General features: G+C 43.1%; 1 protein-coding gene across 6 annotated transcripts in view; it reads left to right on the top strand.

The window, feature by feature from the left end:
* PIK3R1 (phosphoinositide-3-kinase regulatory subunit 1) overlaps nt 1-23458 on the top strand; it is a 95397-nt gene extending 71939 nt beyond the window's left edge. For 2 of the 6 annotated variants that reach the window (XM_005221436.5, XM_024981213.2), the window contains exons 5-16: nt 1849-1980; nt 2750-2951; nt 3163-3242; nt 14665-14767; nt 15302-15400; nt 15516-15696; nt 15966-16091; nt 16828-16970; nt 17179-17355; nt 17454-17522; nt 18240-18410; nt 19290-23458. In XM_005221436.5, the coding sequence (XP_005221493.1) occupies nt 1849-1980; nt 2750-2951; nt 3163-3242; nt 14665-14767; nt 15302-15400; nt 15516-15696; nt 15966-16091; nt 16828-16970; nt 17179-17355; nt 17454-17522; nt 18240-18410; nt 19290-19479 (1673 nt within the window). In that variant the 3' untranslated portion in view covers nt 19480-23458. 6 annotated transcript variants of the gene reach the window in all.
* Nucleotides 23459-27706: the final 4248 nt, after the last annotated feature.

Genomic DNA, 27706 nt, shown 5'->3' with positions numbered 1-27706 from the left:
GTACTGATGAACCTGCTTGCAGGGCAGGAATAGAGACGCAGACGGAGAGAACTGACTTGTGGACACGGGGCAGCGGGGAAGGAGCAGGTGGGACAGAGAGTAGGGCTGACGTGCTACACTGCCATGTGTCAGGCAGCGAGCGGGGAGCTGCCGTATGGCACGGGAGCTCAGCTCGGTGCTCTGTGATGACCCAGAAGGGTAGGATGGGGGTGGGAGGGAGGCGACAAATGTATGAAAGTGAAAGTCGCTCAGTCGTGTCCGACTCTTTGCACCCCCATGGACTATACAGTCCATGGAATTCTCCAGGCCAGAATACTGGGAGTGGGTAGCCTATCCCTTCTCCAGTGGATCTTCCCAACCCAGGAATCAAACCAGGGTCTCCCGCGGATTCTTCACCAACTGAGCTACCATCATGTATACATAATAGCTGATTCACGTTGCTGTAAGCAGAAACTAACAACATTGTAAAGCAGTTACCCTCTAAAAAAAATTTTTTTAATGAGAAAAAAAAAAAAGCTGTTTAAAGATGTAGCATTTTGCTCCTCCGCTTCCCTGTTCTCCACTGAGTACACAAGTCCCCAGATAATTGCTCTTGAGTCGTCTTTCCCATCACTAGTGTGCATCCTTCAGCAGTGACTGTGGTCCTTCCAGCCCCCAGCAGCACTTCTTCCCACTGGGCCGTATGCCTCATTATACCCCAGGTACTCACAGAGCAGCTGTGATTCACATCAGCCCAGGGTTGAATTGCCTGACCTCTTTTCCAGATGAAGGATTTACTGGACAGATTGCACATGTTATATTTCTTTCGAGATAGTTCGGTGCCCACAGGTTTAATTAGTAATACCTTAATCAGAATACTCTGTCAGTACTAGGGAGAAATATTCTAAGGATGTTTACATTATTTTTATGGCTATTCTTGAGATTAGTAAAATTCTCTAATCGCTTGCTGTTAAATCAATCAGTCTCTACTCTCTTGGGTTAAATTGATACTGATATTGAACAACTCAGATTTTAGGAAATCTGGGGACAGGATTGCGTTTCATGTTTCCTCATTGGGATTTCAGGAAGGTTTTACCATGTGATTCAGCACCCTTAGACAGAACCCTTCTCCACCAGGGCAGAACCCCCGTCTCCAGAATGTATGTGCAAATGCTGTGTGGGCTGCAGCAGTTTGCCATGGCTGCCGTAACAAAATTCCGTAGACTGGGTGGTTTAAAAAACAGAAGTCTGCTTTCTCACCGTTATGGAGGCTCGAAGTCCCAGCTCAGCAGGTTTGGCTGCTTCTTGGCTTCCAGGTGGCCGCTTCCTTGCTGTGTCCTCTGTGCGTGCACCTTTGCTGTGTCTCTGTCTAAATTCTCTCCTTTTATAATACCAGTCCAGTTGACTAGGGCTCACTCTTATGGCCCCTTTTATTTTAAACACCTCTTCAAAGGCCCTGTCTCCAAATACATTGGTATGTGGAGGTGCTGGGAGTTGGGGCTTCAAGATAGGAGTTGTGGGGGACACAATTCAGCCACAGCAGAGGCACTGTTTTCTGTTGCTGCAAAGTCTGGGAATGTGTTCTGGCACCATGGGCAGGGGCAGGGGCAGGGGCAGGGGCAGGGGCCTTCATGCTAAATGCTTGCAGTGTGGGCGACAGATCTGCATGAGGAGAAATGCTCTATTCGAAATGCCACGAGCAGCCCCTGAGAGAACACTGCTAATAAATGCTCAGGCATCTTCTATTTGTCCTCATCCTGCTTCCTTTCACGTGTCACATGTAAGTTGCATATTCAGAAAATCACCCCAAACAGTGCATAACAGGTCTGATTTTTTGTTGTTGTTGTTGTGGCACATTTCTATTAATAGATACCGCCTCCTTGGACTTGGAGATGTTCGATGTGCACGTTTTAGCTGACGCCTTCAAACGCTATCTCCTGGACTTACCGAATCCTGTCATTCCGGTAGCCGTTTCCAGTGAACTGATTTCTTTAGCCCCAGGTATGTTGTCTCTTCTGAGAGCCTCCTTGAACTTGTGTTGAGATGTGGATGGACTTGTAGACTCAAGTGCTGCATATAAAGAGAGATTGCTTAGAAAATGTTAGTAGGACTCTGTCCCCCCCCCACCCCCACCCCGTCCCATCAGCACAGAGTCCCTCCCTTCCAGGGTATCCAGTAGAAGACCCATGTTCTCCTTTGCATCCCCATGCTGAATTTGGCTAACTGTGAACCCTTGGTCGGTATTTTAAGACTCACTACATCAGAGAATGGCTCAGAGTGCCAAGCATCATCACTGGACTCAGGGAACTGGACTAGGACTGAGGGACTGGGGATGTTCTCATCACCTTCCTCCAGTAGAACATGAGTTCAGGGAAGAAGACTCTCCGCTTCAGGAGCTAATGCTCAGTTAAAGTGCTCCGGGGACAGGAAATTGTGGTTCGTAACCTTCAAAGTTAAAACCTGCGATACTTATCTGCTGCTCCCCCGAGTTAGCCAATCACACTCGAAGCTGGCCCACAGAAGGCAGCACACCCAGTACCTCCTGGGTTCTGCACACCAAGAGTTTCTTGCGTTTCCATTTGACGTGAGATTTCGACTTTCTCATAATGCCTTTTCTAATGAGAAGAGCAAACATAATTCTCTGCTGATTCTCGTGCCTTCGTTCTAAACGACTCCTCTGTAGCTAGAACGGAAATCTAGGTGTTTAGTCACTGATAGCTACCAACAGTCTCTTAGTCTTTTCCTTACTTTTTTTTGTTTTCACTCACAGAAGTGCAGAGTTCTGAAGAATACATCCAGCTGTTGAAGAAACTCATTAGGTCGCCCAGCATACCTCATCAGTACTGGCTCACACTGCAGTATTTGCTAAAACATTTCTTCAAGCTCTCTCAAACGTCCAGCAAAAATCTTCTGAATGCAAGAGTACTTTCTGAACTCTTCAGCCCTCTGCTTTTCAGATTCCCAGCAGCAAGGTAAGTGATAGAAGAGAAACCTGGATTTGGGGATCACGAGGGTAGTCCTAAGGTGATGGGTCATTAGGCTTCTAAAGATACTAGTTCACAAATGCATTTGCATACTTCCATCAGACAGAGTCACCCAAATGTGCAGAAATGAAAATGAGTTTGTTGTTTAGGGAACAAGGTTTCTAACAGACCTCTCTCTCTCTCTTTTTTTTTTTTGTAGTTCTGAGAATACTGAACACCTCATAAAAATTATAGAAATCTTAATCTCCACCGAATGGAATGAACGCCAGCCTGCACCAGGTAATGCCTTCTCAACTTTTAAAATGTCCTCGCTGTTCATTTTTTAGAGCCTGAAAAATGGTAGCTTTCAACCTCCTTTGAAGTAGCATAAGTTTCTCATGAAATTGAGATCCATAATAACATGTTCCTTTATGATTTAAAGAAAAAATATCTGGGTGCTGCATATATAATCAGCATTATCTGGCTTTTAAAATTTGTGGATTTTACATGATCTTGGTTTTACGTGAGGGTTGTTGGGAGTGCTCCCCTGACCCCTTCAACTCAATGCTTCTGGTTGCTGCATAAATTATGGCGTTCATTTTACTTGTTGACATTTCTGTTTTTCTTTCTAATACTTATAAGGTAGGGAGTTTATAATTACTATGTAATTTAAAGTATTTTGGAATGTGTTTTTTGGAAATACGTAGGCTAAGAAATGTCTTGTCAAAATAAACATTTTTAGTAATGCAAGCAGTAGGAGAATAGGGGTCGACTGCAACAAGTTAGAGCAAGCCATACACTTCCGTGAAAGCAGCTTGGCATTCAGTTAGCCTTTTAACAAAGTGGGAAATGCAGATGGAACTAGCAGTGGATTTTATCTAAACTGATGTATTTTTCTTCTACTGTGGAAAGTCTAAACCACCTTGGTTAAAAGTGAACTGGTCATTTAGAAATGGTGATGAGCCCCCTAGAAGTGAAGTGCGAGGTTTCAGGACCAGTAATATCGCTTGTAGTGTGAGTTTATGTCTTGAATTTAATTAAAACATCATGAATGTATTGCTTATTACAAGTAACTCATGCAAATTACCAAACTCATCTCTGTATGAGCAAGCAATGGGAACCCAGTTATCAGTCATACGTTGGTACATTATGTTGTGCTTGTGTGTGTGCGCGTGTGCGCGTGTGCACATGGATTTTTTTAAGGGTGTTACATAGCCAGGCTTAGTTGTATCTGAACTGGGTGGACAGAGAGGGGAAGGCCTCAACTTAAAACCCACCTAAAGGATGGGATGGGCATTCATGACGCAGGTATCGGGCAGGGCTTCTATGGACAGACCCAAAATATGGGATCCACAGGTGAAGGCTGTAGCAGAAACAGTCCATAAGGCAACTCTGGTCCATTCCAGTGTTCCAGATCCCAGCAAGGAGGGTATAAAACAGGGATATCCTGGATTGTAGGTCCACTGCATCGGAGAATGTTAACAGGTATGGCCCAGGTATGTAGTCCTGGGTGTTGGCCACAAAGTTTCATCTGTGTGACTGCTCAGATCACTTGATAATGGTTAGGGAGCTCTGTGTTGGTGTTCAGAAGCTGCCTTTGGGCTCAGTAGGAAATGACGCAGTGACAGGTTAGAAGTACTCTGTGGGACGGGGATGGGCCAGCGTGCCCAGGGCACTAGAGCTGCTTATAGACCACCCCCTCTAGACTGATCACAAGGGTGGAGAGGAAGAGGACCAGCAAGAACAGGACAGGACCCTGGGTCAAAGCATCGAGCTTCCATCTTTCACTTCCTCCTGATTCTTGTGGAGGTCCATCTCAGAGACAGGGAGAGCTGCGCCCAGCTTGCAAGGAAAGGGGGGGTTCCTAGTCCTCTCAGCGCCCCACCCTGCTCCAGAAAAGAGGGGGAAACATGGAAGTGAAAAGCCAGACCAAGCTTGACAGAGACGCACAAACGATTTCATTCCACGAGAGTTTTCAAGCGTTGGTACTGCACAGAGTATACTAGAATCGGTGGTGGAGTTTGATGCTTCTGCTTCTGATGTAAAGTGGCTAAATGTCTTTCTCAGTTTCAGCCTAATTCCACCCAAGAAAAGCTTGCTCTGCAACTGTTTTTCATCACGCACGCTCAAGACTGCTTGCTATGTCATGGACCCTACCTACATCTTTCTGCTAAGAATTTAGTGTGCCAATTTCAAGGGTGGATTTGTTCTATCAGCTCTGTTGAAGATGACTATCCCAGAACTCAAGCAGCCTCTCCCCCTCAAATTGCATCCAGTTAATTTTTAAACCCGAGTTGGAGGCATGTCCCCATTTGTGTGATATCTCTCACGTGATTCTGGAAATCATATGGAACCTTTGGAATTAACTTGTTGCTTCAGTGCCTCTCACTGGTGAAAATAGCCCACCCACCCCAGGACAGTATCTCCTCACCCACACCTTTGTATTCAGGAATGGCTCCAGTGTAGATGATTGGCGGGACACCCCAGGTTAGAGAACTGACTTCCTTGGCCTGGTAGGAACGTGATATTTTCCTGGAGTCTCATCATTACCCTGACACGTGCTCGTCCCATGGGGCTGGGAAGAACAGTACTGGCGCACCTCCAGGGAACAGTCATAAATCATTCATTTGCAGTAACTTCATTATCGTGAATAGAAATGAATGCCTGAATGATATTTGGGGGGTGGAGGACAAGCAAGACTATTATGGGGCAAACAGATACCTTTTCTAGTTGTTGCCAGTTAGAACTGGAAATGAAAGGCAGAACTAATGATGTGTGAGGCACTGTGTCAATTCAAATAAGACCCATCAGCACATAGCATCTCATTAAATTCTAGGTGGGAGGGCGTGTACTGGAAGTATAAAAAGAATTTGAGAGATGTGATTGGTGACTTTTTAGGTAATTGAATAGACAGAAAAAAAACTTATAGGGAAAAACACAGAACTTGAAACGGGCTTTGAAGAATAGGTACAACTTGAAAGGGGGAAGAAGAAATAGCATTTCATTGAAAGAGTTTCAAAGATTTATTCAAAATAAAGGATAAAAATAACGGCTCGATATTTTTACCAGGTTTGAAAAAGCAGTAAATACTTTAAGTGACAGTATCATCCAAAGCGTCACTTTAGAGTTGAAAGTATTGTCCAGCTCTTCACTTGCACCTGAAGGCCATAGAGCTTGATGGTTTCACCTGGGGCCACCCCAACCAGTGTGAGCCAGGGGTGGGTCTGCGGCGGGGGGCCTGGCTCAGGACACCAGCCTGCGGCTCTGTCTGCCGCCTGGACTTTGGGAATCTTCACTGGCAACAGGGCTGCTGTTAGTGTCCAGTCAAAAAGTTCTCTGAAGTTTCCAGCAAGTAATACATTAAAAATAGGTGACGTTTGCGCTCAGGGATCACATACAGGGAACAGCCCCAATGCAACTATTACAGCTTTTGAGATCAGGCTCCAAGTTGCTCTGTCGTGCTTCATACATCATGCAATGGAGAGAACAGGATGAGTCAGATAGATCCAGGTGTTTGAATTCCAATTCTTGCTGCTTCCTTGCTGGCTTCATTGCCAAGACCTTCATTCAGCCTTTCCAAACTGTTTTCCAGTCTGTGAAATGGGAATAATGCCTCTCTCCTGGGATGGTTATGAGAATTGAAGGAGGTGAGGAGGACTGAAGCGCGTGACAATATAGCATGCCTTTCGTGTCCTCCTCTCAGCTCTAGTGTTTGAGACCCTACCGGAGCTGGCCTCGTTCTCAGCTCCGTCTCCTCAAGCCGCCTTCCTGGTTAGTGCTGTCCAAATCCCAGCAGGCAGTGCTCCCCACTGAAAAGCTGGAGGGCATCTGAAAGGACACTCTCCGGGCAGTTGCTGCCCCGTGGGCGCACTGCTTGGAGGTCTGATGGCCTCGGCCCTGTGTGCAGCCGGGTGAGTGGAGGCGCCTGCATCTCAGGACCAGCCCTCCTCCGCCACCTTGCCCTGGTGCCCTTAACCCAGTGCACACGATGTATCAGTGCCCAGCAGCTGCTGACAGTGCCATCCTCTTCTTTGGCACCCAGGGAGCCTCTCCCCTGCTGGATGTGCAGGGTTTTGACCCATTCAGTACATTTATGTCCTGAAGTCCCTCGTCCTCTTATATTTAGCTGTTCAGTAGTGTTCTGTTCGTTTCATCTGCTCGGCTACATTGCTCAAGGACAAAGCCTTCTTTTCGGCTCTTCCTAGCGTAGAACTGGGCATAGCATAATAATCCTCCAAATAAAATTTTTAAAAATTCTTTGATAAAGTTCCCTACTGTCACCAACCCATTTAATGCAACCAGCACACCTGTGAAGTAACTTCTCTCCTATAGGGAGAGAAACTAAGGTTTCAAAGAGTATGCACCCGGTATGTTCTTAGAACTTGGTTGACAGTTTGCTGTTCTCTTTGTTACTGAAAGTCAAAAATGGTTAAAGTGGAGCAGCAGGTTTTCTTGAATCACTTTGTGTTATGTTTACCCTACTTGATCCTTAGGTTGCTAAAGCAGATTTCTATAGAGCAACTAAGGTAAAACAGGGGCTATTTAACACAGGGTGCCTTTGAATGAAACCCATTATAAGTGTATTGACATATTTCAGATTTCATGGATATATTCAGAAAATTGAAGTCTAATATTGCACCCTCAAACCCAGAGGGAAAATAAATGCCTTTCTTTCTCCCCCTTGCCCTTCTACACCTGTCAGAGTTAATTTTTAACCACTGGTGCATTGCAAAACATTTATCCTGAAGAGCCTGATTCATAAATCTTGTTTTAAATGCTCCGGGCTTGGTTTGCAACCAGGACTAAAGCAAGCACTAAGCCAGAGGGAAATGACTTTCAAAGAGTTTTACTTTTCTCTGATTTATTTTTTATTGGGTTTAAAATGCGGTCTGACATTAGAGGCTTGTTTCGAAGGTGAGAAATGAAACCTTGAAAAAACTGTGTGTGTTTAATAGATGGGTAGGAGTAAACAGGCCAGGCGTGCTAGGTTTTGACAAAAAATAGGAAGTGTATTTGTGCTCTGAACAGCAGGAGCACGTCGTGGAGGCTACGGTTCACTTTTACTTTATGTTTTCACAGTGCAGCCTCCTTTGTCTCAAGGGACAGCTGAGACGGAAATTGTGGAGGGGCTCTTTTTTCTTTTTTCTGCTAAGCAATGGGCACACCTTTTCCGATAGTCTATAGAACGTATAACTTTGGTGCATCTGTAAACCTGAGTTTATGTATAAACTCTAATGGACATTTTCCTTAGTGTAGGGTCATGACGAGCCCTGGATGTGGACTGCAGATCTGGCATCACCCTGAAAGGCCCTTCTACTCTAAATTGTCTTAAGTTAAAATTAAGTAAAGAGGCATTAGTTGAACCCTTAAAAGAAGATTTGGGTTCATTTATTTTTTTTCTCACTGCCTTTTTTTTTTTTTTCCAATGGGCTTTTGTTCATAAATTGTGGCCCACAAAACCATTTAAGAAGCTGTGCAGGTTGAAAGCTGCCTGTGGGGCATTGGCCACTCAATGGTGATTGGCACGTATGAGATTCAGCATTCAGTCTGGAACTTTCGCACTATATTAACAATTAAGAAACCTTTTCCTGACTAGCTCACACCTGCTGAGAACTGCTACATGGCCTATTTTGCCTCTGAAATGAATTTTACAAAACTTTGAGGAAGAGGAAAGTCGTAAGACTTAGAGTTTTGAAGAATCTAGAAGGTAAAGTTAGTTTTCAATTGAGTAAGTTTTCTATTGTGGAAACCCAGATTTCTGAAATCTCTGGGTTTCAGAAATTAAAAGTTTTCTTACAAGAGTTTAGCAGGCATGTGTAAAATATTTCCAAGGTTGTTATGACATCTGTGCATTTATTTTTTTTTCTTAGTGAATCATATAGATTAAATGACAGTTGGGCAGTTGTGTTTTTTTGTGTGAACTTTTGAACACTGGGAGATGAGTTAAATAAATACACAGCAAGTTTTCTCTGGAGCCAAAGTTACTGATTCTGTTCTACCAGCAGAGGGCTCCCTTTTTAAACTAATAAATAGCATGTGTTTTGCAGATTACTAAATTGACTAAAATTGAATGGGAAGAGACTCTTCTCATACTTTGAGTAATTAATAGAACCTCTGTGGTAGATGATTGTACATACTGTGAGAAATTTGAAGCAAAGTTTTCAAATCTTTTTTAAGATTTTCTATAAGTAGTGTGCTGTTTCCCCATGGATAATTTTCTTCTGACACAGGAAACAGACCGTTGGACTAGAGAACATTTTAATCTTAAAAGGTTTTGACGTGACACATTCTGTGAATCCAGACAGGTATGCGTGAGTGACTGATGTTTCCAAGATCCCCAAGCTTTAGAAAGACTTTTTTTTTTTTAGGTAGGGCAAGATTATGCAACTCACGATGCAGGAGTATTCTCTGAACTAACCCTATGTCTGTAATCAGCTGGCAGGAGCTAGGAAATTCACCTATAGACTAATTTTTCCCCCATAGGAAAAGTAGGTGCTTCATAGTCTATCAATTGCACCAAAGCAGAGCTTGTAAAATCACTCTCGTTGTGAGTTTGGCAGCATTTCCCAGATATTGCAATAATTCTGAAACTGGTTCCTCCCTTTTGGACTCTGGGTCAGCACTTAGATCTTCCTTTATCATTGCATATGACCTTTGACATTGCATGTCACCTTCTCGTATAGAGTCTAAGGGTATCACAGAATGCATGTTTCTTCGAAGATAATTAGAAGGCAGCTTTTCAAAAAAATTAAAAATAGGAAACAAAAAAAAAAGTCAGTTTTGTTCTAGGTGTGAAGTTTTTTGCATGTGGCTTAAAAGAAATTAACTTCAGTTTCACTTGTTAATTTTTACTTTCTCTGGCAGAGGGAAGTAAAGAGCAGGGCCAGTGGGTGGAGAAAAAGGAGTTTAGGACCAAAAAGGAGTTTAGGACTAGTGGTATAATCTTATGCAAACCACTTCACTCTGGGTCAGAACAGTTTGTGTGTGTTGTACGGGGGAATTGCTTGGAGTGATCTCTAAATTTTGTTCTGGTTTTCAAGCGAGTGTTCTGGTTTTCAGGCATGTGTGTGTGTAGTAGGAGGGAATTGCTTGAAGTGATCTCTAAATTTTGTTTTTGTCTTCTAGCAAGTGTTCTGGTTTTGAAACGTGTGTTGTGTTATAGTAGGAGGGAATTCCTTTAAGTGATCTCTGAATTTTGCTCTGGTTTTCAAGCTAGTGATTCTGTGATTTTACATTGGGTTAAGGTTCTTGAGATAACAGTGAAGCCATCTGTGCTGATGTGAGTGAAAATTTTCTTTGGCCAAATTTTAGGGTTTTTTTGTTTGTTTGTTTGTTTGTTTTAAATAGAAGCCAAGGGTCCTAAGTTTGGTTCCTTGCAACTTTTATCAAGTAAAGAGAAAAGACTCCTCTAGCATGGGGTGCCATCTCCTTGCCCTCCTACTCTTTGCTTCCTGTAGCGTATGCATGAACCTAATGCATTTTTATGGCCATTTCAACTGGAGTTGAAATTGACTCCATACAAATAGCTGCAGAGTACAGTTTTTATCTGAGTGTATTTTTAATACTACGGCACTTACTGGAGCCATACAGTCACTCTTCCCTAGGAGCCTCCTCCTGTGGACCAGTTTGTAACCCTGTTCCCTGCAGGGTGGCTCCCCCGGGGGCTCTCCCGTGACACCTGCAGGGCTGTCTGTGCTGGTGCGTGGGAGGAGGTGGACGCGAGCGAGGCACGGTGTTCTGGGCCCTTCTGAGAGAGGTTCAGGCCTTTACAAGCGAGGCTTTGATTCTATTTTTTGCTGAACTAGCTCAGCCACTTCCTGTGTTTGGCAGCGCCAAGTGCCTCGCTGCACTGTGGCCACTTGAGCACCACAAGCCTGCGAGCCGCGCTGCCGCCGCAGCCTGTGGAGAACCTATTTTAGGCCCCCTGACAATGGCCTTCTCACTTCCTCGGCGAGGAGGAGGAGGAGGAGGAGGAGGACCCGGGCTGGCAGTGGCCACTTGTTAGCCGATGATGACAACTTGGACTTGGGCTCCCCTCCCCCACCCGAAATCCCTAGCTCAGCAAATATTTGAACCTGCCCAAGTTAATCATGAAGCCGCGATCTTTATCTGAGAGGGACGTGCGAGCGCCCCGGCTCCTTCTCTCGCCGGCGCAGCCCGGGCTCCGGGCGGCCGGCTTCTGCACGGGCTGCGGGCGCTGAGCGGCAGAGTCCCGGGGTCCTGCGCCGCCTGGCTGGAGGAATCGGTTTGGGGATTTTTTTTTTTTTTTCCATTGTCGGATACAAGCATTTCCAAGGGAAACCGTTGAAATGCATAACCTGCAAAGTAAGTTGCCTTTCATTTACGCACTGTTCTGGCGCTTGGCTTTTGCACTGTTTTGGGGGGACTCTTTTGGAAGGTTCATTTCTACTGTGTGTGTGTGTGTGTGTGTGTGTGTGTGTGTCCCAGGGAGAGAGGGAGAGATAGTAAGCACTGCATGAGGAGGGCAGATGAGAGATTAGTGGAACCACTCCCCCATTTCCTTGGGCAGTGTAAGGGAAAGATGGGCTCCCGTTGGAAATGGGGAGGGAAGGTAATTACCAAGTGCTGGTCTGGAAGTTGGGGTCTGGCCAGGCCTGGGAGAGACGTGAAAAGTCACCTGTCTCCCTGCCCTCCTCCCGGGTCTGTTTGCCACATGGGCTCCAGCAGCAGGACCGGTTTGCACCAAGTGCGCCCAGAGGCATGGGGTGGGGGAGCCCTTGGGGCTGTGTGCTGTCCGAAGCTGCTGGGAGGACTTGGGTCAACATTTTTATTAAACTCAAAAAAAATTTTTTTTCTCCTTCTTTTCTGAGGGCTTATCCCCCCACCATCACTTTTACCATTTTTACCATTTGTCTTTGCATTTCGGGTTACTTAAGCTTTAAGCAAAGAGAGCATGTGAGGAGAGAGGGTGGGAGGGTGTAGGATGCATCTGCCTTCCTCCTTAGTGGGAAAATGAAATAAGCTGGAAGAGGGACACGTGAGCAGTGCTCAGAGACTGCCTTGCCTTCGCTATTTCTATATATTTTATGATTCCAAATTTGACAACTTCTAAGAATAAATTTCAAGGGCTTCTGTGTTCTTTAAATTGTCACAGAAATATGTGACAGGCACACGTACGCAGATCACACAGCCCACTGTAGTTTTTTAAATTAGCTACATTTACCATGGGTGAGGGGAACCTTTTCTTCCTTCCTCCCTGCTCATTATAGAAGAACTAGCATTTAGATTTATAGGGGAGTTGATTTCTTTACATTAAATACTGCTAAGAAGGAATAATATTTCTTCCCAAAGTGAGGCATTTGAGATGGAAGGGGGGAAAAAAGTACCCCCCCCCAAGTGATTACATCACCCACCCCCTCAAGCAGTATTTAGCACAGTAAATCTGAAGATGGGCTCATCAGTGAGAAATACTTTGCAAAGATAACTCTGCCTGTACTCTGCATTCTGATATTATGGCCTGTCTTTTTTTGAGGGGGTGGGGGTTGCATTCCATATTCTATAAAGTCTAGTTTCAACTGCAGTGTTTAATAGAGATTTTTGCCTCTACATTTTCTTTTAATTGTGCTTTCTAATGTAGTACATTTGTGACACTGTATAAGTTCTGAGTGCATGAAATATCCAGAGAGTTCTTGATCCTTCTTGCTCTTAATATATATCGGAGGCATTTTAGGACTGTAAAACATATCTTAAGTATACCATTTGGATGCCTTTGTAAGATTTTTAAACCAAGAAATGATCAGGCTATCTATAAACCCAGATGCACTAGGGGGAGGCGGGGACGGGGTGGTGGGGGGAAGCTATGTGCTGCTGCATATCAGCTTTGTCAGCCTGCCAACAGTGGAGCATACCATGCTGCAAGGAGCAATAAAAAGGAATTAGACAACTCACGGCTCAAGAAGAACAGTCAGATTAAACACCTTTTTGAAACGAAGAGCGTTTACACATTGCAGCTCTGTCAAATGTAGGATCTTCGTGAGGTTGGGGCTGTGTTAAGGCTGGTAGGGAAGAGAAATGATGAAGCAGGAGTGGTCTGGTGACATTTTTGTGACTTGATTGGCTGGGGTGTGTGATGTCATAGGTTACAGTGCAGCCCCTTATAGGTTTTAAAATGAATTCCAAGACACCATTACAAAGAAAGCCGGACTCTTTTCTTATAACTGAGCTCAGCCAAGGAAACTCTCGCACAAATGTACAACACTGTTTGGAATATGGAAGACCTGGATTTAGAATATGCTAAGACAGATATAAATTGTGGCACAGACTTGATGTTTTATATAGAAATGGATCCACCAGGTAATACTGCAGTATTCTTTAGAGAACTGGTTAATGTTGTGGCATTTAATTTTTTTGACAACTGCTATTAACAGCTCCTCTTTGGATGTCTGTTTTTATTAATTTGTTCTAATTTAATGAGTTTGCTCACAGTGTGAAAATGAAACAAATGGTTTGACTGCCTGTGGCAGCAAGCAGGTCAGGCTGTGTTTGGTAAATGCTTATTCTTAGTTGAATGGATATAAATTGGATTCCAGTTTTTCACCTGTGTCTTTTGTGACTCGAGCTCGTTTGCTATTTGGGTTATATTGTTGTATATTGTTCCTTTAATTAAAAGGCTGCATCCTTGGTGCTTCTTTTCTGACAGTGGTTGAGAACAGTGTGGTACTTTGCAGTGATAACACTCGGTACTTTAGAAAGCATGTCAAATGTAGCAGTGATTGCAACTCAGTTCTTGGTGCCCTGAAACTATTCTGAATCAAATGTTGAGACTTTGTCTGCTCTCTCTTCTTTTAAGATACTGCAGTGAGAGAAGTTGGCTTTCCATTATTGAGTCTCAGGCATTATAAGATATACCTGTTAGACTCCTGAAATAATTTTTGCTTAAAATGTAATAGTGGTGCTTTAAAACTTATGACTTAGAATTTAGCAAGATATCCTAGACTTATTTTACTTTCTCAATTATTTCAGCCTTCCTCCCAATTAAGAAATTCAGAAATACTGCAGTCTTTATTTGTCACCAGTTGGTATATGAATACTGATTTGACATTGAGGAAGAGGGGATATGGTTTTTAATTAGTCTTGGCATAATGTAGAGCATAGTTATCCAATAGAATATTAACATGAATACTAAAGAGATTGAGGTCACAGAGGAGTCTCTTCAAGTGGCATTTGGCAGAACAGTGCCTGAAATACTAAGATTAGAGAAACCCAATTCCTCCTCTTAAAACATATTGCTGTGTAGATGAGCTTTTTTATTACCGCAACGGCATTTGTGGAGGACAGAAAGGAAATTTGTCTTTTATAATTAAATAAGAGGAGGAAATTAAAACCAAGCCATGTGATTCCTCCTGCTACTCTGTTCGTGGTTTCTTACTTGAGCTAGATTTGACCAGATATGAAACTTTAATACAACTCAAACCTAAAAGTAGAAGATGCTGTGACCCTGGATTTACTTTGAAATTCATTTACATGGCCAGCCCATTTTATTTGCTAGTCTCTAAGCTCTTTTTAAAAATTTTAATCGGTAGTCAAAAATTTCTGATTTAAAAAAAAAAGAAAGTTTCATGGACTTGTACATTACTGCTGTGTTTCATAGCTAATCTTTTCTACATGAAAATGTTGTTTATCTAAGGGAACTTGGGTAGAATTTTAAATGTTTATTTGCAGTTGGGATTGCAAAAACTTTTTCTTTCTCCTCCATCTACAGCACTGCCTCCCAAACCACCAAAACCCACTACTGTAGCCAACAACGGTATGAATAACAATATGTCTTTACAAGATGCTGAATGGTACTGGGGAGATATCTCGAGGTAAGGCTATAGAGACTCCGAGTTTTTCAGCAGAGCTGGGGAGTTTAGAGGAAGAGAAAGCAAAGCAAAAGCACCAGCTTGCTAAATTCCATTTTTAGGATATCATCCAACATAAGCATGAAGCATAGTTGGTTCCCTTCCAGAGACGACCATAGAAGTCACTGAGCTCCGGGGAGCTGTGGGTGCTGGATGCCGCAGGAAATTAAATACCCGAGAAGTTTCATTATTGCCAGAGATGTCAGGGAGGCAGTAGGGTGAAGTGGCACTGCCTCGAGGCAGAGTGTAAAGTCACTCTCTATTAGACAGGAACTCTCAGAATTAACGTTAAACTTAACGAAGTGGCATTCTTAGTCTAAGTTTTTTTTTTTTTTTTTTTGAGGGGAGTTAAAGAGGCAACCTTTTGGGGATCATGATTTTCTGTGCTGATTTGTCCAGAGTGACTGGGTGTTAATTCTGAAAATGCCTTTAAAAAACATAACTCGAGAACCATCAAATCTTCGAGGTGAGCATTGTCTCCTGTTCTTTTCACTTCAGGGAAGAAGTGAATGAAAAACTTCGAGACACAGCTGACGGGACCTTTTTGGTACGAGACGCATCTACTAAAATGCATGGGGATTACACGCTTACACTAAGGTGAGTTAGGGCACGTGGCTGGAATGGCATGTTCAGGGTGATGGTAGAACATACTGGCGTTTGTTTGTTTTTTTAAGAGAATTCTAATGCCATTATTTTTATATTGCATTTGCAGGAAAGGAGGAAATAACAAATTAATCAAAATATTTCACCGAGATGGGAAATATGGCTTCTCTGACCCATTAACCTTCAACTCTGTGGTTGAACTAATAAACCACTACCGGAATGAATCTCTAGCTCAGTATAATCCCAAACTGGATGTGAAATTACTTTATCCAGTATCCAAATACCAACAGGTAATCACATACCCATGTTATTATAATATTTGTAAAAGATTCTTTTATTGCGTAGAAAATATTTTGAGGCAGATGAATTCCATGTCATTAAACTCAAAAAACTTTCAAACTGTAATTTTGTGATCACAAATGTATAAAATACTTTAACAATAAAATACTGTAACAAAATATCTGATGTGGAAAAATCCTCCCAACAGTGGTCATTTAAAAGTACCTTATCAACTGAATTTATTTTTCCCTTTTTCTTCCAATCTCTATAATCCTTCCAGGATCAAGTTGTCAAAGAAGATAATATTGAAGCTGTAGGGAAAAAATTACATGAATATAACACTCAATTTCAAGAAAAAAGTCGGGAATATGATAGATTATATGAAGACTATACCCGAACTTCCCAGGTGAGTTTTCTGTGAAAATCACGTTAAAACTGTAGAGTTCTTAATTATTAGAATCAAGTGCATGTTATAGTCAGCTTCCAAAAAAGACTGTAAAATGTTTTTTTCTGGCAATAGAGTGATGAGAGAGATCATTTATTTGTGAATCATTGTTGATTATTCTAGTACTTACTTACTATATCTCTAAACCTTTTAAATGAAGCCTGTAAGTATCAGAATAATAAATTAAGTTGATTTGACATAATTGCTGACTGCAGAATTCTCTTTAGAGTAAAAGCTAATACTAACTGGAAGTTCTACAGACTTGTCTAATCTCTGAAATGGGGATTTAACCATGATAGGTAGGTCCTGTTGCAGTGAAAGGTTGAGGCTACATTTACTGCCTTGTTTTCCTAGAGGCTTAATCTCCTCTAGGCCATCACATATCTGGGACCGCCAGAGGGAGCAGAAGGATGCCATAAACTGCTGATAAAAGTGGAATGGTTTTTAAAAAAAGATGAAAACTGTAGCAAAGTGTCAAGCAGTCATCTTCCATAGACTGGGAAAATTCTCCAAAGGAAATGTGTGCTTCTCTGATACTATTTTAAGGAGTTTTATGAATTAGAGTCCTACCTTGCTAACATTGGGACTTACATGTCAGATAGTAGTGCCAATCAATTGTCTCTAGCAGTGTCTTGCTGTAAGAAATTGTCTGTTTTGTGAAAGGAATGACCCTGTCTTATTAAAATTTGTGTTGCAGGAAATCCAAATGAAAAGAACCGCTATTGAAGCATTTAATGAAACCATAAAAATATTTGAAGAACAGTGCCAAACCCAGGAGCGGTACAGCAAAGAATACATAGAAAAGTTCAAACGTGAAGGCAACGAGACGGAAATCCAAAGGTTGGTGGCCTGGGCGGGTTTCACTGTCCTTGTGCTTGAGCTCACCACACTTCTCTTATACTGTCTAAAGGTGACCTCTGTTTCTATGAAATGACAGGGAGAGAAAGCATTCTTTACCTGAGGCGAACTGCTGAGAATCAATACTGAAACCTTGGGGGAACTTTCATGATTCTCCAGGTAATTACAGATGCATCTCTCTTGCCTGCAGGATTATGCATAATTATGAAAAGTTAAAGTCTCGAATCAGTGAAATTGTCGACAGCAGAAGGAGATTGGAAGAGGACTTGAAGAAGCAGGCGGCTGAGTATCGTGAGATTGACAAACGCATGAACAGCATTAAACCAGACCTCATTCAGCTAAGAAAGACGAGAGACCAATACTTGATGTACGTACTGGAAGTGGAATCCTGCCCGTGCATGATAGGTAATTGCGAAAATAAAGGATGGGTTCTTAATGCATTTTCTTTTTAAAACTCTTTTCCAGGTGGTTGACTCAGAAAGGTGTTCGGCAGAAGAAATTGAACGAGTGGCTGGGCAATGAAAACACTGAAGAGTAAGTAGTTAGTACAGATGGGAGGGGGCAGGGGTGATTTTTTTTTTTCTTTTGAGGAAAATGCACGACTTGCTTTGTCTGCAGAGCAAGTGAGGAATGGACTGTCTTGTAGGAGAAAATACATCTGCCTCATTACCGAGAATTTTCAAAAAGGAAAGTTTAGCAAAGGAGAACGTAGATTTATCCGCACCACCTCCCCACCCCCACCACAGGCTGGGGAAAGAGTGACCCTGTGTCCATAATGAAGCCCCAGAACCATCTGGAAAATCCCAACATATTTTGGGAACAGTCAGAGGGGAGTTGGGAGGGAGACAACTGCTGTTTAGTATATTTTTAAAGCTTATGTCTACCTTTTGTTTCAATTAATTATTTAAAAACTGGCGTTCCTCCTAGTCAGTCAATTTCCTGATCTAAACTGGACAAACAGGATTGTTTAATACCGTCCTCTCTGCCCAGGTAGCTGAGCATAGTTGCCGACTTGAAAACAGGAAGAGTCTCACTTAGTGCTGCTAGCTTTGTTCAGGGGGTTGAAGGCTAAACTCTATGAGGAAGCTCAGGCCCGAGGAGCTGGTTGAGTCAGCCCCGTGACTGCCAGCCTGAGTCGCTCAGAGCAGAGGCAGGAACTAGGTCGAGGCGACAGGCGGGCTTTTCCTCAGAGGGGCAGCGAGTGGCCGCCACTTGTACTTCACTCAGAAACCTCCTCTTCCACCTTTTCAGCCAATATTCGCTGGTAGAAGATGATGAGGATTTGCCCCACCACGATGAGAAGACTTGGAATGTTGGAAGCAGCAACCGAAACAAAGCTGAAAACCTGTTGCGAGGGAAGCGAGACGGCACTTTTCTTGTCCGGGAAAGCAGTAAACAGGGCTGCTACGCCTGCTCTGTGGTGTATGTATCTCCAGCCAATTATCTGTCTTGTGAAACACGTCGAGGAGGTATTCCAGCCAGCCAACCTTGGGGGCAAGGATTTGAAAAAGTTCTAATTGTCAAGCATTACGATAGTGTAGAAGAGGAAATAAAACCTAATATTTGAACATCTAAGCAGGAGTATCTATCTGTTCAGAGGGCTAGTAGAAAGCAAGCTGCTATTCAGGTGGAGAACTGGGGCTCTGGGCGGCAGGTCAGCAGCTGTCTCATCAAGAGAAGTCTTTTGCTTTTCATCTTTAAAATGGAAACAGCCATAGTTGCTGTTTGGGGGCTTCCATATAGTTAAAAATCTGAGGAGATTCTCGTGGAAGCACCACCAACAGGTCAAGTCCCCATCAGGGGCCAGTTAAAACAGTAAGAGAAAGGGCTCTGCTCACTGTCCCTGCCAGGAGAAGACATTTCCCTCCTAGGGCTGGTTTTCCTTTGTTTATTGTCAGAGTCTGGGGAGTACCATGAAGGGGGAGAGGTTGGATCACTAACATTATTTCAGAGAAGCGAGTGGCCTGCTGAAGGAAAAGGCTCTCGGGTATTTTCTAGCCTGTCATCTCCCTCCGTGTAAGCAGAGGCCCACTGCCACAGGAAGGAAGGGGAAAGACCTTGAATAGAGGACAAGGCAATAGGAGAGTTTAGAGTAGATGGAGAGGTATGTGGACAATTCCAAAGCTGTCTCGAAATGATCATCCAGCGGCTCAGGGAAGCTGGTTACCCCCACAAATCACTCAGCCGCTAAGGAGCACGGGGACAGCGCCACCAGTCCCGAGCTCAGGCAGCATCGGGGGTACCTTGGCATGACGCTCTTCTTTAGCTCACGCAGGCCCGTGTGCTCTCTCCCCCGCGCAGGGTGGACGGCGAGGTCAAGCACTGCGTCATCAACAAGACGGCCACGGGCTACGGCTTCGCCGAGCCCTACAACCTGTACAGCTCCCTCAAGGAGCTGGTGCTCCACTACCAGCACACCTCTCTCGTGCAGCACAACGACTCCCTCAACGTCACACTAGCCTACCCAGTGTACGCGCAGCAGAGGCGATGAAGGGCCGCCCTCCAGCCTGCTCCTTACCTTTGACTCCCCAAGGCCTCTGGCAAGCACAGGGCTCCCCTGCAGCCTGACCTGGGAACTGAGCTGCGGACACCCAGCCGCCTGTCTTCAGATGGGACTCGAGCCTTCGACCCCACGGCAGGAAGGGAAGACGCATCGCAGGGCCACGCACCGGACAGCCGCCGTTCCTCGTCTCGAGTGCTTTGTCAGCCTTTCTCTCTTCCCTCTTTCTGTTTCGGTTTTTTTTTGGTTTAATTTAAAGCCACAACCACACACAAAGAGAAAAAGAAATGCAAAAATCTCTGCGTGCAGGGACAAAGAGGCCTTTAACCATGGTGCTTGTTCGTGCTTTCAGAAGCTTTACCAGCTCAAGAGTTGGGACCTTGGAGACCGGAGCGGGGACGGGCTGACGAGCCCTAGCCTGGGGTCGCTCGGTCCAGCCTGGGTGTTGCCGTGCACGGTGGCCCCCAGACGCACTGCACTGTGGATTATTTCATTTTCTAACAAAATGAACCGATATGTAGCAGAAAGGCACTTCCGCTCGCAGGGAACACTTGAGGGAACATCTGCTCCGTGTGTTCAGAGGAAGTTCTGTTGTAGCAGAGTGCCAGAAAGTGTTTTGTTGAAATTCTTAAACCAAGAAGACCCACCAACAGAAAAATGGAGCTTTGAAAACGGGACTTCAAAATGACATTTAGTATATAAAATATGTACATACCATTGGATGACTAACTATCAAATAGATGGATTTGTATCAATACCAAATAGCTTCTGTTTTGTTGTGCTGAAGGCTAAATTCACAGTGCTATGCAATTCTTAATTTTCACTGTTGTTATCTGTTTTAAATGTACCTTCAGAATAAGCTTCCCCTGCCCCAGTTTTTGTTGCTTGAAAATACTGTCCCTGATTTTTTTTTGTTAATATTCATTTTGTTACTCATTTCCTTTTTTTTTTTAAGAAATGTACAGGATGCCAGTTTAAAAAAAAATGGCTTCAGAATTAAAACTATGAAATATTTTACAGTCTTTCTTGTACAGAGTACTTGGCTGTTAGCCCAAGGTTAAAAAGTTCATAACAGATTTTTTTTTTTGGACTAAATGTTTTGTTGGGCAGTGCCTGATAAGCTTCAAAGCTGCTTTATTCAATTAAAAAAAAAAAAAGATATATGAATATGACAAAGTATCGCTGAGTTCAACAATGTTGTTTCAAGACTTAAGATACGGTACCTGGCAATGTTTGTTTCCTAAAGAATTGTGAACTTCTTGAATCTAGGGACGGGGATGTAGCAAAGGGTTGTACAAGTGGGGTGGGGGAGGGTTGGCGAGATGGCATGCACTTTCTCTTTCTTGTTATTACGGAGAAGTGGATCACTGCAAAGTGGAGTCTCTTCCCACTTTGATCTGCTACTTACTATGCCCTCATGACAATTACAAACCTCCTGGAACGCTAGTTCTTAGGAAGGCAGGCAGGGTCTTCGAGCAGTGTTCATCCTTGTTGGAAACACTGATTTCAAAATATCATTGCTGCATTTAGAAAACCTGTCTCTCTTTAACATTAGATGACCCATTACCAACCAGCCAACATCCATTTTAAGAAAAAGCATGACCTGAAAAAGATATTTTTATCCAGGTATCTGCTATTTTCCTAGCTTTCCATTCAACTTAGATCAGAGAGCCTCACATGGTCATCATCGTTCCTGCCCCGATTGTGGGGGAGCTTGTTGAAGTCATGGCCGTTGTAGGAATCATAGTAACAGTCCTCATTCACCCAAATAATTGTATGTGTTATTACTTCATTGTGGGGAAGAGGGAGGAATTGTTAGAGTATTCTTTCCAACTTACCTTAGCAAGAGCAAGAGGTGTCTATCCCCAACTTGTATGTAAAAGCCTTTCAGTTTACTGGGAACTGTACCTACACTGGAAGGAATAAAGGGGAGATTAAAATGGAATCTTACAACTTCAGTTCTTCTTGCTCAATATTAGATTCTCCACAGGTTTGTTTTTCTTTCTTTCCAACTACTGGGGTAAGGGGTTTTGTTTTGTTTTTAATGTTGTTCCTTTGAAAGGATCAATCCCGCAGCTGACTTAACTAGAATGTATTTTTTTTTTCCTTTTTACATGAAGCTACTCATATCAAGAGCAATAGTCAGTCTTACAGCCAGACAGACTGTCAGTCCTCAAACTTGACTGTACTGACCTGACCATCTCCCTTTCATCTCCAGACAATTGATGATTCCCCTAGTTTTAGTCGAGGAGTGTCTGCTTTACAACTATCCCTCCATGTCATACAGAAGCCCAACCATTAGTAAACAGTAGTTTTATCAGCTAGGTTTATTGCTTTTTTGATAGCACATCCATGTGTATTATTAACTTTCATTTAATTTCTAAACTATCTGAGATGGAGTATTTCGTGGAAAAGCTACAGTTCTGTTCACCTTTTTTGCTTCAACACTTTGCAAGATGGCATGGTATTAGGCACTTGCCTCATTTCTACATCTCATGAGCATAAATGCAGTAGATTTTTCTTTGAACAGCAAAGGCAGAATTCATGATTTCCTATCACAGTGAGTCACACCTTACGTAGGATGCTATGCCTCTGCCCGACGCCTTATTGATAGTGTATAGCATCCCATCACATCTGTCTTTGTAGATGTTTGACCAGCAGGGTTCTTGGAGTCCAACCATTCATCTTACAGCACTGAGTGGCTTGTGAGTATAAATGGAGACAGCAGAGGCATTCCTGATACATGCTTACATCCATGTGTGGATTTTCCCCACCCGGTATAGCATCCTGAAGGTAAAAGCCAGAAGCTAAGCTGCAGAGAGGCTATGATGGGGCTGTAGAAGTGGGAGCGCTGCGATCTGAAATCACCCACGAGAAAAAAACCACAACCATGAGGAAAAGGCAGAAAGCTTGTTTTTGCAACTTCTGACAACTTCACGGCCCTTGATATATGTATATATGTATATGTGCATGGACTGTTTCCAGTACACCTTTCAGCCAAAACAGATCCACAGTCGTTGAGTTCAAGTACATAACGAGACAATGTCTAGTACAATTCTTGTATATGTGTATGGGGTTTTTTTCTTTGAAGTTGTTTTGTTTTGTCTTAACAAAGGTGAAAATTGTTTGCAAGTGGAGTGAGAAGTTCATAATTCTTTGGCTTTTTTCTGTTGTTTAAAAGTTACTCCTTTGGGGTAGCTGGTCTCCGTGGCTCACTGAACTTGGAAACCCACGTTTTCGGTGTGTTCAGTCAAATGTGTTGATGTGAGCTGTCACTGCGGAACCAACTGCTTTGTCATATAGCTGGTTATGAACTAGTAACGTGTTTGGGAAGTCCTACTGATGTTCCTTTTTGGGAGAAAAATTCTGCTGGTTCTAACAACTGTGCTTCTGCTATGCATGGTATCCAAGTCAGTTGGAAAGCAGACCCTGAAATTTGAGTTTAGGGTCATTTAAGAAAGGGGCAGTTTATAGCACAATGCCTCACATGAGACAAAGTTCTGAAATGCCAAATTCTTATTTTTTAGAAATCTAGTTAAATTACCAGTATAAATGACTAGTATGAACAGAATTGGGTTCATTGGAAACACTAACCAACTTAACATTGAGCTTGTCACCATGAGAGAGCATTAGCTGCCCAGGATGCTGCTATTAAAAAAAAAAAAAAGGCAAAACAAAAATAGCTCATTTATATGTGTGTATTTTTTAAAGCTACGATCTGTTCGATGTTTTTACAAATCTGTTTCTATGATATTGTTAAAATAAAGTTGGTCTTTTGACGAGAGGGAGGTTGTCATGGTCAGCTGTAATTTTGCCTTTACAAGGCACCTGGGGCGGGGGGCGGGGGGACTGTGCCTCCTTGACATTTGTTCAAGCTATAGGTTCAATGGAGCTATGTCTTGTTGTTTTAAGTTGCTTTAATGCATTGTATTAGGTCTTCAAACAGAATAAAGGTTGTTTTGAAACTGAAGTCATGGTTTGAAATTTCAGCAATCACCAAAGAAATTTTTAAACACTCTTCCTCTTTATGTTAATGTTGCATCTCCTTCTGTAGTCCCCCACCCACCCCATCACTGTCATTATCTCGTTTTTGTCCAGTGAGAAAAACAGGAGTGGTCACGTGAATGATGGGGCAGTGTCATTTACATCATTTCACTATATGCTTAATGGTGGAAAGAAATAGCTCTAGGTAATATCATGTGTAAGAAAACGTAATCACTGTCAGTCCCTCCCATTCACTGTCCATCTCCAAAGCTGCAGAATCGTTCTCTAAAAACTGGTCGGTGAAAGTAACCTTTGTCCCTCTGTTCTCTGGGCTGCATATATGGGCCAGCCACAGCACAGGGGTCCTGAGAGGCACTGTGCGGCATGCAAAGGTGACATGGACCTCCAGACAGGAAACGAAGATTCACTCTAGATTCTGCTTTCACATTATAGCATCTAGTCAATATATGTAAACCATTCTTAATCTAAAATGACTTTCCCACTTGTTTTGATTGCTGACTGAATTTATAATGAGGTCACTTTGCATGCACCTGGCACTCAACACCTAAGCACAGTGAGGGTCCCAGACATGAAGGCATGGTCTGGTGATGAGATGGGCACACAGTAATTACAGTCATGGCAACAATGACTAATACACCAAGTATGGCAGTACCGCTCGGATTCATTTCCTGCTCTTTCCCTGCTCTGTTCTGTATTAGAGAGAACTCTATACTCAGAATCTCCTGACCTCTAGCTTCTAGGGAGCGACTCTCCCTTGTTTCACTACCTCGGTAGTGCATCTAGGTGGTGAATCTCCCAGCTCCCGCCAGAAAGACTTGGGGATCTGAGCAGCCTTACTATGCTCCTCTCTCCCTCTCTCTTCCTCTGGCAACTGTGTCTTCCCATTTTTACTCTAACACAAGGTGTAGTTGCAGCTTTATGTTTTTGCTAAACTTGTGGTTTCTCTCAGAACTCCCAGTTTGGTTTCTGAGCCAAACCTAGTCTGGTTTCTGTCACCTAAGTAGCCAACCGTCTTTATTCAGGCCTTTCTTTAAGACTAGATTCATTTCTTTTCTCCTCACTGCTCTTTGATTGATAGACCAAGTGAATATTATCCATGTAAACTATGTATGTGTTATCTGATTTAACAATTCTTTCACAATTATGAGTTAGAAGACAGTATCTCAGGTGGGGAAACAAGTATCAAATCTAGGTGACTTATCCAATGTCATGCAGCCCTATGACCACAGAGTACCCAGGCGGTCTGACTCAAGCTACAGCTCTTCACTACTAAGTGCTGGAAAAGGCACTAGGAAGTTCAGAGAAAAGTCCACTGGTTGGTCTTCCTGCTGGGGGATCTAACCATATAGCTCTCAAGTGGTGGAGAGGGTACACGTGGCACACAATGAGTGGCAGGAAATGGCATGGGTTGCTTTAGACCAGTGGTTCCTGCAGTGTGGTCCCCAGACCAACAGCATTAGCATCAGGACTGCTTGGAAACCTGTTAGAAGTGCCTCTTCAAGCCCCACCCCTGACCAACTCAGAGTGAGACCCAGAAATCTGCCTCAGGAAGTTCTCTGGGTGATTTTAATGTTAATACTAAAATTTGAGAATCACTACTTAAGATCACCAGATAGTTGAAATAGTGCTTCTTATATTTTAATTAAAAGTCACTACCATTAATGAGTGATATGTAGTTTTACTTTATCATTTGTATTCATAGCATAGACTCTATATAGGGAAGAGACTAAGATCCATTTACAGCTTAGGACGTCTTAGCTAGGTCAGCTCTTTCTTTAACCCAGCTGTGGGAATTTATCAACTCCACATACCTGTAGACCTCCAATTCTACACCTGTGAAGTAAGGTTATGACAAAGTCCAGAAAGTCTTCAGGACTCCTAGAGCACATGTTGTGTATTGAGTGAAACAACTCAGTTGCCCAGTTTTCCACTTACAATTTGGCCAAAGTTATAACCCACAACATGACTGTGGTTATAGACCACTAAGACTGTAGTATGGCCCTTTATCTGTAGCAATGGCCAAGAAGCATTAGCAAAATTAGAATCCTCTTATCTTGTTCATGTCTTAAAGCTACACTTCAGATGAGTCAAAATGGGAAGCCAAGTTCTTGATAATATGATGAAGAATACAGTTGAAGATGGCACTTTGTCCATCTATCTAAACCACAAGACCCTGAGTCAGAGAACTTGGCCTGCCAAATCTTCTGGGACATGGTTGGAGTTAGGTAAGTATAGTAAGACTTGATACTGTGTCAACTCAAAAAAATATTTCCTCCCTGGACTTGCCCCTTAAAAACGAAACAGTATTTGTCTAAAAATAAGAATCCTGTAAAGACTTAAATGTACAAGACCTGAAACCATGAAACTCCTAGAAGAAAACAGGGGAAAAGCTCCTTGGTGTGGGTCTTGGCTATGATTTTGGATGGGACACAGCACAAACGACAGCATCAAAAATAAACAAGACAGACTGCATCAAACTAAACAGCTTTTGCACAGCAAAAGAAATAATCTACAAAATGAAAATACAATGAACAGAACGGGAAAAATATTTGCAAACCGCACGTTTTGTGAGGTAAATATCCAAAATATATAAAAAATTCATACAACTCAATAGCAGAAAGCCCCACAAATAATCCAAATGAGCAAGAGACTTGAGTAGACATTTTTAAGGCATTCAAAAGGCCAAAAAGCACATGGAAAAAAAGTTCAAATCACTAGTCATTGGGAAATGCAAAAGAAAACCACAAGTTGTCCCCAGAATGGCTATTATTGATAAGTGATGTCACCCAAATGGTGACATAAGTGACTCCTGATTTGACTTCCCCTCACACAAGGAACAATTCACAACTCAACTATTCATGGACAAGCTACAACTGAGAATCGTAGAACAAGGGAGTGAGGGAAGCATGCCCCTGCTTCAGCAGTTGTCCCGATCAGCAGCTTTGCTCACCTGCAGAACCAAGTCAGTGGCCCAGTCTGGCTAAGGATACTGGTCTATCTGATTCAAGTTCCTAGTGGAAGAGTTTTGCCAGCCCTGGAGCCTGGTCTGCTCACACCCAGGCAGAAAAGCTGAGTCACAGGCCTACCAGCTGCAGAACATGGCTCCCATCCTCATATGACAGGAAGGGCTGGTGAGAACATCTGGAAGCTGTGAAACCCAGCAACACTCAAGCTGAGAGGCAGGTGGACAGAGCTGATCACCTTTAGAGTGAAGCTAGTGGACCTGTTCAGCCAAGAAACTTGGGGCCCACGTCTCTGTGAGTCAAGACCACAAACAAAACGCTTTTGTGGCTTTGGAGCTACTTTTCTCAATGTGCTCAGTCAGGGAAACAAATTTATAGCCCTGCTCACTGCTGAAGACAGCCTTCAGCCTATCTGACCAGGGAATCTAACCAGAGCACACAGGAAGCTGTATAGCCCATCCAGTAATCCTGCTTACATGGGAACTTCAACAGAGAGCATACCCCCATGCTTTCTCTGTCTCCAGAGCAAAACTGGTGACCAAAATATTCAGTGCACAGTGTTGCCTGATTCAGGTCCCCATACAATCAGTTGTGTAGGCTATCCTACCCTATCCTATCCTGCTGTCCTGCCAGGGAAGGGAAGCTAATTCATAGGCCCACTTACTCCTGAGTACATTACTCAGTCCCTGCCATCTAGTAAACATGACCAGATAATCCATGCAACTGTGGAGCCCATCCTAAAGCATCATGTGGCCAAGTAACCAAGCTGGCAGTCTTATCCAGCTGTTCTCAGCCAGTGGCACATGACCCCACTCCTGACCTCAAAGCTCAAACTGCTGCCTCACCCCGTAATAGACCCTAATAGCAGGCTCAGCCTGCCCAAGGTCATTACCAGGATACCTGTCCAGAAACCCAATCTGAACTAACTGGTGAAGAATTATCTCTACCGAAATGTACATGCAATATCTGGAAGAGGAGGCTACATACTCAAATGCACAGATATCAATGTAAGAAATCAAGGTTCACAAAAAATGAGGTAAATATCATACCACCAAAGGAAACTAAGAAAACCCTAATAGCTAGCCCTAAAGAAATGGAACTCTGAATAGTCAAAATTTTCAGAATAATTCTCCTAAAGAAGTTTAGTGAACTATAAGAACACAAACTAAATGCAATTAGGAAAACCACATGACCAAAACATGACCTTCAACAAAGAAACAAACCAGTAAAAACGACATCCTAGAGCTGAA

The sequence above is a fragment of the Bos taurus genome, chromosome 20 (assembly GCF_002263795.3).
Source record: "Bos taurus isolate L1 Dominette 01449 registration number 42190680 breed Hereford chromosome 20, ARS-UCD2.0, whole genome shotgun sequence".
Lineage (NCBI taxonomy): Eukaryota > Metazoa > Chordata > Mammalia > Artiodactyla > Bovidae > Bos > Bos taurus.
This window is presented reverse-complemented; position numbering and strand designations above follow the sequence as displayed.